At 47.6% G+C, this 10,808-nt stretch overlaps 1 protein-coding gene across 1 annotated transcript in view; it reads right to left on the bottom strand.

The window, feature by feature from the left end:
- Positions 1–4,441: 4,441 nt before the first annotated feature.
- Positions 4,442–10,808, bottom strand: part of MAP3K21 (mitogen-activated protein kinase kinase kinase 21) — a 42,572-nt gene continuing 36,205 nt past the window's right edge. The window contains exons 7-10 of the mRNA XM_081123860.1: positions 9,923–10,073; positions 9,531–9,628; positions 6,920–7,705; positions 4,442–4,906 (exon numbers count right to left, since the gene is read on the bottom strand). Of these exons, the coding sequence (XP_080979986.1) occupies positions 4,503–4,906; positions 6,920–7,705; positions 9,531–9,628; positions 9,923–10,073 (1,439 nt within the window). The 3' untranslated portion in view covers positions 4,442–4,502. The remainder of the gene's footprint in view (positions 4,907–6,919; positions 7,706–9,530; positions 9,629–9,922; positions 10,074–10,808) is intronic.

Raw genomic sequence — 10,808 nt, 5'->3', positions numbered from 1 at the left:
TGAAACCGTTAAACAATTTTTTAAAAGCATGGACTAGACACAGACTGGATTCAAATCCTGTAATTTACTTGATATCCCTAAGCTTCAGTCTCATCTGTAAAATGGGAGTAATTCTCCCAGTTTTTCTACAAATGGTTATGGAACCACCGTGGGTGACACAGAAGCATTCAGGATGTTGCTACTTTAGGACTAGCCAGGGGCTGGTGCTGATGGCTGAGGAGGAGGGAGGTGCAAGTTCATGGACTGGGGTGAGTCAAGGGTTTTGTCTGGGCCACGTCCAGGTTGAAATGCCCCTTAGATACCCGAGCGATGACAAGAAAGCAGAATGTACGAATGGATTCTAAGATTAGGATGGAGAAGGAACATTCAGGGTGACTTGCCTTACAATGTGTTTATTTAGAGTCATTTAGGGGTTAACAGCATGAATTTAGGTGTGTGGTGTTACATGAGCCAATAGGAGAATATGTTTCAAAAGGAGTTAGAGGCCTGGCCGGTGTGGCTCAGCGGTTGAGCATCGACTTAGGATCCAGGAGATCATGGTTCAATCCCCAGTCAGGGCACATGCCCAGGTTGAGGGCTCGATCCCCAGTCGGGGGCGTGCAGGAGGCAACCAATGACTCATCACTGATGTTTCCATCTCTCCCTCTCCCTCTCTGAAAACAATAAAGATATATATATATATGTATATGTATATATATATATTTAAAGGAGTTAGCGATCAGCTTTGTAAAATATTGCCATAGGCTCCACTTACGGGATGGCTGCATGAGGAGGTCCGAGGACCCCATCCTCCCTCCAGGAAAGTAGCCATAACTGGTGAAAACTCTTTTAAAAAATTTAAAGCCTCTAGAGACTGTCTTAAAAGCACACAAGTAAATACTCAAAAAGAATATAGTAAACCTTGGTAAGAACAGTGGGTCTGTGGCCTTGGAGAGATGGCCCGCCCCTCCCGCCCAGCCCTCCACCCTCCCCCGGCCCAGCTTGGATGTCAAGTGTCCGTTTTTATGCTCTGCACCATATCCACGACAGTTTCATTCATAAAGGCTCCTCCTTCACTGTGTTTTCGCATGTTGGCCTTTTCAGAAGTATAGACAACTTCAGCCCAATTATTTTACATTTGTACTGCAGTTCTTAATTTCACCACTTATAAACCCATCATTTTTCTTAGTTGCTCTAATAGAGATGTTCTAGTCTTTTCCATTTCATTTTACACTCACTGAGGAAGCATGATACTCACCACAGTTAGCTTTGCTTCAAATTAAGTACTTATACATTTGTAGACTTCTGAACTTTTTTTCTTAGTATTTTTATTGATTTTGAGAGAGAGAGAAAAACATCAGTGTGAGATGGGCTGCCTCCTGCACACCTGCTACCGGGGGTCGAGCCTGCAACCCTGGCATGTGCCCTGACCAGGGAACTGAACCCGCAACCTTTTGGTGCACCGGACAAGGCCAACCAGCTGGGCCACACCCGCCAGGGCAGCTCCTGAACTTTTTGATGAATGATAAACTACGTGAGCCTGGGTTTCACTGGCAAAGCTCAGGTTTCAAGCGTCTTCACCTGCGCTATGCGTGTGGTTACCACAGGGGTGAGCAGGAGGCTGTTAGCGATCAGATACAGGCCAGTTCTCAGGAAACTGACCAGACTTCTGTGTGTCCATCTCATATCCAAAGACATAGGGATACTACTGCTTACCTTGCAAATTGTATTTAAAAGACTAAGAGGAGGTGTCTCGTGGGAACCTAGGAGATACATGATCCGTTCCCCTCCCTCTCACTTGGTGGGGCGATGCTGGGATCTGCATGAAATGCTGCGATCTGTCTAATTCACCAAAGCTTAGTAAGAACTACCAGATGTTGGGTGGTTTCTGAAATTCATCTCATTTAAACATGTTAACAATGAACATGACTCATTAATCACATACCTGTAGCATCAATGGACATTTCATTAATATACTAATCCCTTGCTGCCAAAACTTGCCCTCTGACAGGGCATGAGGTCGCCAATTCTCACTAGGAAATGAAACTTTCCAATGCATACATAAGCCAAACGAGGCTTTAAATATTTCATTACACTTTTATGAAAGTATTTAACCCATGACTCATTTAATGATCTATAGTGTAATGAATCTGGCAGGTTAATACCTGGCTTATTAAGCATCGATGGTCTTTATTAACATACTTTTCCTCAATGAGTACAAAATAAACCATTACAAACTACAGCCAGCTGTCAGGAGTAGATCAAAGGCACTGAGCAACTAAACCAACTATAAAAAAAGTTTATTGAAAAAATAGACAACAAATGTAAACATCTTTTCACGCACGAGGCTTCATAGTACATCACACAGGCCCAGGCCTTCGTCTCTGCGGGGGGAGCACCTTAACGGCTGACTAACAGTAATCAGTTTATTTACCTTTCAGTGAGCTATGAAGTCTATACAAAAATAAATAACCAGGTTCTGCTAAGTGTACACATAGAAAATCACAAATGTACAATAGATCTTGGAGAAAAAAAAACACAAAAATCTTCTGCAGTAACACGTGAGAGTGAATCTTTATATTGTAATTACCTATTTAAATGGCTTCATTTCTAGATTCATTATAACAGAGCTGATTAAAATAAAGCTGAACAGGAACAGGAACAGAGGGACACGCTCCAAGCCCCCACCCCACACGGTGTTTCGGCAGAAGCGAAACTGACAGCATAGTTTCTACGCATCTCTCGTGTACTATTTCGGGCCTGCGTCTCCCCACTTTCAGCTGCAAGTTACACCCCCCCCCAAGTGATGGAGTAAGCAGCCGCCAGGCACAGGGTCAGAGGTGATAAAATTTTGAGGAAACCAAATCTCGATGACCTAATTCAACATCTATCCGAAAGTAAAGCCAAATCACAGAATGGACAGTAATACAACGAAATGCAACAGGTACCTGAGATTTTGCTGCAAGAATCTTAAGCACAGATTGTTTTCTTTAGGGCAAAATGTTATTCTAAGCATTCTGTGCCCCGGCCGCCATGAGCTGGGGGCGCAGCCGCAAGGTGACTGAGGTGTCCGAACAGTGGCCGTTCCGTGTTTTCTACGTAGGTGTTTTATCACACCTGATTTGACCGGAATGGCTGACATTTCAGTTATTCAGTAACCTCAACCACGATGAAATTCGGAATAAAATATCAAGTAAGATCTGTAATTTAGTTTTTCATTGTATGGAAATATTTAAGTATTTATTGTCTAATTTATTGTCTGAATAATCATGTTCTAGTGACAGAAGGGGAAAAAACGGCACATTTACCGAGCTCCTGGATGACCATCTGTTGGTTATGACTCAGTGGTCTCTTTGTAGACTCGTGACTCATTTATAATATTAAGTCATTTAAGATCCGGTCAGCTACCCAAAGATCCATTTTATAAACCCATATCTGAAAACACATTTGTCGTTTCCACCGTATCAACTTATCAACAGATGTTTAATATTTTATTCTTGGTAATTAAGTAAAATGTGAAACAGGCACAGAACTTAAATTTGAACAGTATTGCTGCTTCTTCACTTGGCAGTGTTTCTCTTTAACTGTATTTGGGGTTATGAACACAATTATGCATTTAAATAGCGAAAAGTAAAATTAAATGACATGAATGTTTACAATACATGACACGTGTGTCAATTTTTTAAAATTCTGCTACAGAATGAAGAGGCTTACACTTCTGGGGACCAACCACATGGCCTCTGAGGCAGGAAGCCCCCTTTCTCAGGAGGAGCCTGGGGACCCACGTCTCTCGGGTGCACACGTAACGGTCTGAGCCAAATGTCGATGGCTGATCTTGTAAAAACATCTTTTGGACTTCGAATGGGTAAAATTCATAAGTTACATTCAGTACACTTTCAGAAGTTACATTCAGTAGATTTTCCTCAAAGAGGGAAATAGTGCATGATCTAGGTGAGACTGGGGCGAGCCTACGCGTTATAAAACCCACCGCTGAGTCCAGGCACCTTAAATAGGACTTCGCATCTATTCTAGTTATCGCTTTGTAAAAAATAGACACCTTTACTTACTAAAAGCACATCCTTCTTCTTGGCTTTTTGTGGCACAAAAGAGAGGAAGGGAAAAGTGAGGAAAGGAAAGAAAAGACAAATAAAACAAAGGGCAGGAGGGAGGGAGGGAGGGAGGGGACACAGTGACCGGCTACTTGGGCGCGGACGGGACACAGCGGGGCGGCAGCACTGAGGCGGTGCCTCGGGAACCCTTCCCAGCAGAGCTTCGGTCGCTGCCGCCTCCTGTCCTACGCCAGAGTGTATTTCAAGTCACCAGGCAGGAGTCCAGTGGAAAACCACCTACGCGGACAGCCGACAGCGCTCGAGTCCATCCTGCCGGAGAGGCCAGGCGTCCGCTACCGCTGCAGGGATGTGGCCACAGCTTCGGAAGACACAGCAGCACGAAACGATTCGCAGGTAGACACAGTGTTTTAATTCATTCACCTTAAAAAAAAATGCTCGAACAACATAAGGCACTTAAGACAGGAATTCTTTCTCCAGCTGGTAGACGGCCGGCCGGCCGCCTCCGCTCCTCGGCCGGCACAGGGGCAGCGTGCAGTCCCGGCTCTGGCCCTCCACGTCAGCGTCCAGCAGGGAAGGCACATGCGACCTAGTTCTAGCCTTGGCACCGAGGGCACAGTCAGGGCTCGGGCCCGCACCTCCCAGGCCAGGGTCGGCCGGCGCTGGCCGAGGCTCTGTCCTCCTGGGGAAGGCCTGGGGGGCGTCCGCCGGGCCTCTCAGGGCGGGGGGCCGAGGCACAGCAGTGAAAGCTCTTGGTCTTCCAGGCGGGGCCTCGCCTGGCAGGTTACTGTGGGCACAGGAGGAGTGGGGCGGCACCCACACCCGCTCAGGTGGCAGTGCAAGGGCTCCAGTGGCTCCAGCTGGTTGAGAAAGCAAAGACAGGGTGCGATGAGAAAGACTGTGACGTCTAACACAACGCAGATCAGAAAAATCAATAGAGGTCAATCAGGTAATCGCTTAAAGTGAGTTTCCATAAGGAAACCAGAACACAGCCCTGGCCGGAGTGGCTGCTGGTTGCAGAGTCGTCCTGCGCACCGAAGTCATGGGTTTGATCCCTGGTCAGGGCACGTACCTCGGCTTCGGGTGTGATCCCTGGTTGGGGCACGTATAGGGGCAACCAATCCATGTTTCTGTCCCACGTCAATGTTTCTCTCTCTCCTTTCCCTTCTCTTTAAGATCAATAAGCAGCACGGCAGGGCGTGGCTCAGTGGTTGAGTATCGACTTGGGATCCAGGAGATCCAGGTTCGATTCCCGGTCCCATATGCTTGGGTTGTGGGCTCGATCCCCAGTCGGGGGTGTGCAGGGGGCAGCCGAACAATAACTCTCATCATTGATGTTTCCACCTCTCTCCCCCTCTCCCTTCCTCTCTCTGAAATAAAGATATACTTAAAAAATAAAATAAAATAAAATCAGTAAGACTATCCTCGGGTGAAGATTGAGGGGAAAGAGAAGGAAACCTGAACACAACCCTTTGAAAACTGCTAGGACACACTGCTTGTTTGATTTCTTATGAAAATGGACTGCAGGTGGAAAGAGGGCTGCAAACTATGGAACGACACCTGTGGTCGGAGCGAGGTCGTCAGCAACGTGCCAACGGCCAGTCGAGCTGCTCCATAAACAGGGCAGGTTCCAAAAAGGATTAGACAGGAGTAAAGTTAGGACTTTTAAAAATGACGGTGCATATGGTTAAATTTCACTTTCAGATTCTAAAACAAATGACAGTAGGAACGCAGGCAGGTTTTTACAGGTTACCCTCCTCTTTTTGTTCTGAAGAACTGGCTCGTTACCATTCTAGCAAATAATTACCGTCTTACGGTTAAGAGAAAAAGAGTGGTTTCCCACAGATCGCGCATCCTGGACATGTACGTCTGAAGCCTATATAACCCTACAAACCAATGTCACCCAATAAATTTAATTTAAAAAAATGGTTTCCTATGGGATTATTGTGCTCGGACTTCTCCACGTACAACGATAAATTACTAATATTTCATTGTATTACAAAGGAGTAATAAACCAATTTATCTAAAGGCAATGGACAATAACCTGAAAAAAATCATGTCCAGGTGTAGGACTTAATGAGAAGGGGGAGGGAAGGTAAAGAGAGTAAAAGCACGTTCTGTCTTAATATATGTACTTAGAGCAACGTGCTACCATGTAAAATGTAAGTTTCATCTACACTGTCTCACTCACTACTCGTCTTGATCTCACAGACGCAGGATTAACACACCTAGTGTGCCACCTGCTTTCTGCAGTAACCGGCTCGACTCCGCCTGAGCGGCGAGGCCAGGCGACGCGGAGGAGGCGAGACGACCAGCGTCAGCTCCAGCGCTCCCACTAATCACTGGTTCAGATTTGGACAAACAGCCTTTTCACCGTGAGGGACGCAGGGCATTTATTCTTACACAGTCTTCTGGTTTTATGTGCTCTTACGTGCTGAAGTTACTGAAGTTTGATTACACTTTTCCCAGAATCCAAATGATAGTTAAATGGTAAAACTCGAAGGTCTGTGTGAATGGTGAAAACACATTTATAAATGTGGTCATTGGGGCCCGGCTGGGCGTGGCTCAGCGGTTGAGCGTCGACCTAGGATCCAGATGATCGGGGTTCGATTCCCGGTCAGGGCACAGGCCCGGGTTGCAGGCTCGATCCCCAGGCGGGGGCCTGCAGGAGGCAGCAGAGCAATGACTCTCTCATCATTGATGTTTCTATCTCTCTCTCTCCCTCTCCCTTCCTCTCTCTGAAGTCAATAAAGATACATTTTAAAAAAATAAATGTGGTCATTGGGAAATGTAATCACGTGTCAGGCTCCCAGACAAGGTGACATTCTCACGTCTACAGTGGCGTCTGCACCTTCGCCCAGAGTGCAGCCTACCTGGGGCCTGAGATGCGTTCCCATCAGACACGGTCCGCCTGTGGCCTGCGACTCTTTCCCTCGAAGAGGCACAGGGAGGCGCGTTCCCACGGGTCTGCTCCGAGCAGGGGGGACACAGGTGTCTCCACAGGCCGCGGTCGGCCTCCTGTACTGGCCTGGAGGTTGGCTCTCGCGGACCTCCTCCGACGGCAGGGCAGACATCTGGAGGGGGCAGGTCGGGGTCACACGTGATGTGGGCGCCACCCTCGAACGAGTCTTCGCCCTCCGCCTGCAGCAGGCACCTTGTGGAGAGAGAAGGCCTGGACAGGAGGCCCAGCGCGCTGGGAGGGGGCAGCAAGGCCGCGACGCTGGGCCCCTCGCCGGTGGACGGCGGCCGGGGACAGCGATCAGAGGCACCGCGGGGCCTGGGCACCCGCTGCAGGATGCCCTCTCGTTTCTTCCTTTCCTCCTTGGGCCCCGGCTCCTCGGCAGCCTGCGCCCGGGGCAGCTCTCTGATGTCCAGGCCCAGCGCCACAGACGCCAGCAGCAGGGCGCAGCCGTACAGGGCCGACTCTGTTCTCTTTCTCGGGGGCGACCTGCTCAGACTGTTGGTGGGGGTCACCTGCGGGGTGACCGTGGCAGGGCTCCCAGGGGCTGCCTCCTCCCAGCTGTCGGCTTCCAGCGGGCTCTCCCTGTGGCCGTCCTTCCCCGGAGGCAAGTCCACGTAGGCCGGGCCGGCCGGTCTGACCTGCTTTGGTTTCCTGTGCTCTGAGCCGTCAGCCGAGGGCTTTGGTTCTTCGCAAGCACCTGGTACAAACACACACAGGAGTGTTTCACAGGAAGAGCCCTTTAACTACATGCAGAATAAAGCTGAAACCTGCCCGGCCGGCGCGGCCCAGCAGTTGAGCATCAATCTAAGATCTAGGAGATCGAGGTTCGATTCCCGGTCAGGGCACAGGCCCGGGATGCGGGCTCAGTCCCCAGCAGGGGGTGCGCAGGAGGCAGCCGATCAATGACTCTCATCATTGATGTTTCTATCTCTCTCCCTCTCCCTTCCTCTCTCTGAAATCAATAAAAATATATTAAAAAAAAAAAAGCTAAAACCTAATAGATAAATATTCTAAATCAATACACATGGTGAGTCCTTTTCAGCTCAGCAAACGCTGCCCCCGGCGGGGCCCCAAGGCAGGCTGCCCAGGGCTCCTAGCAGACCGGCTGCTGTCCCCTGCTTTGGGGAATGGTCCTCACCGGCAGGAAGATAAAGCTACTGTAGACACGAGATCACGGAGACACAGAGATGCGCACGCACATCCCTGGGCCCTGCGGTGTACCAGACAGACGTGCCTTTCCCTCGTCCAAATACACGCACGGGCCAGCGGTGGGGGGCACCTCCAGGCATGACTGACAAGTGTACACCCTTTGCTCACGAATCTTCCAGTGGACTATAGAGTCAACTTCATGGGGACCAAACTGACTTAGCCAAAGAGAGGGTGTCCCCCCAAAATGTATACACACTTCAACAGCTGATAGCTCAATTCTGAAAATGAGATGTATTTTAGTAAACACTGCCTTATCGTTATTCAAAGTGTGTATACACCTTTTTTGGGGGACACCCTATAGACCCTCGTATTCCTGTAACCGTCCTTTGGGGGAGCATGTAATAGGATCAAATATTTTAAGAAAGAAAATGGCAGCGTGACTTTTCTGATTAATTCTTCTCTCTGGACAGTCACAAATAATGAGCGATATGCTGTAGAAACAGGTGTTCCGACCACTGATCTTCCTTAGGCCTGAAACTATGTCCGACGGTGAACCGCAGAACCTCGAGCCTTCACAGGGAGGGGCCAGGACACGACCATACATTGGACAGCGCGCCCCCAGGAATGACAGAGCCCCCGCCTCATGGACGCTCAATGCATTTAAGGAGGTGCTCACACCGCAAGCACGTCCTCACGGAAATACAGGACACTGAGCGCGGGCAATGGGTGACAAGGTGCTTGCAAAACTGAGCACAGCACCCACAGTGAAGTAAAAAACTTTGCACCCTGTTAATTTAAATGATCAGGTGTAAAGACCAATTTTTCTTTTCTTTGATGATAACGATTTCTGAGGCTTTTCAACAATTTCCAGCCCTTGTCAACCTTTTTGATATCTGAATATTGAACAGGAATGCTGGGTATGAAAAATAATTACGACTCATTGAAATTATAATAAAGATTCCACCCTAATAGTCTCCAAGCAACAATTTTCCACAGTTAACCTGTGGACAAAGTTTCACGTCAAGAGGCGACAGTTCTCCAGGAGACCCGCTTAATCCAGCAGGATTTCAGGTGTCTGCGCTTTCCTAGTTACTAGCTCCTGTAATAACCTCATTTGGTCCTGCATAATTAATTACGATACTAATTTTTATGATATTAACTTTTCCACATTAATAAACACTGTGGGGCCAAGGTGCCTTCCACCAGGAAGACTCGCGGGACGGGAAGTCGCTCCGAGCCTAAGTAAAGGTGTAAGAAACGCCATTTGCTACCCTTGCCGCCTGAAGGGCCACCCGAGGCGACCGGAGCAGAGCTTCTGGGAGACCCAGGAGCGGAGCCCGAGGCAAACAACTTCTGTTTTCTGAAGCACATACCTGGCTGGTCCACAAATAACGACGCCAGTGGCATGGTTTTCTGACTTTTTATCAAGAGAGTGGACCAAGGACTGTTGCCATCCGAGAGTGGTCTTATTCTGTGAGAGAAAGGTGTTTATTTTAATGTAATAAAACCACGCAACAAATTAGCTTCGGAGGAGCTAATGAAGCGCAAATAAAACCTTAAAATGAGACAGAAAACATATCTGAGATTTTAACTATTTAACTTTAAACAGTAATTTAGTACGATCAACTCATTCTAGGAATTAAAACCATTTCGGATATCACTGCATTATTCCAATTTCTTTTGAAAAGTTGAGCCCGGCCGACGAGACGCTGCAGAAGGCACTGCGTGTGTCACACGCTGCAGCCACCAGGTGGCGCACACGTACCTTTCTTTGCAATCGGCTCTTTCTTTCATTTGTATGGAATTTGGTCCCCAGGTGCAACCTTTTCTCTTGAAATTCCTTCTCACATCTTCAAATTCTTCCGGTCGACAGACTGTGTTCCTTCCCCAAGTCTTGTTGCTTTCATCTGAAGTCACTAAGTGGACAGCATCGTTCATGAACCAGTTAAGAAATTTTAAAGTCAAATGAATGGAAACAGTTGTAAAACTACCTGACTCTAGACATGTAAACAATGAAGGAACATGAAAATAAGAAATGATTCCTTTCACCCTACCGATGGTGAACTTCTTCCTCTAGTCATAAAAACAGCAAGAAAATGGAAATAAAAGGTACAAATTCAAGGTAAATTAGTAGCAAAGATTTGATAACATCTATTTATTTAACATTCTGTGCCAGTTAGGATTTCACTTTATCTGGGGGGGGGGGAAAGAGCCAAACTGAACATTTAAGTTAAAACAAACTTATACCCTAATTTCTTAACCAATTTTTAAAATCAATTAAAGTTGTAAAGCTATCATTTAAAATTGTAACAAGTCAATTTTTCATTAGTCATCACGATTTCGCTCAGTCACCGCACCAGCACGGGCAATGCCCGATTTGTGCTTCACTGTTTCCCACATTTCACAGCGGACGTATGTACGTGTACACGTGTGTGCGTATATATGTATATGCACGAATCTGCGTGTACGTGTGTGCCTGACAACCTTGAATATGTTGCCCATTTTTATTCAGAGGGTTAGTGGAATTAGAGAGGAAAGGGTCAGCAGCTTTCACTCCCAGGAGAGCGGCCGAGCAGAGCGGGAAAGCTGTAGGTTGGGAGATGATTAGACCTGAGTTTATCTCAACTACGGGATGCGCCAGCCTCTGGTCC

Source organism: Miniopterus schreibersii, assembly GCF_964146895.1.
Source record: "Miniopterus schreibersii genome assembly, chromosome: 21".
Taxonomy (NCBI): Eukaryota; Metazoa; Chordata; class Mammalia; order Chiroptera; family Miniopteridae; genus Miniopterus; species Miniopterus schreibersii.
Note: the sequence above shows the minus strand (reverse complement) of the source record. Positions and strands in the feature narration are given on the sequence as shown.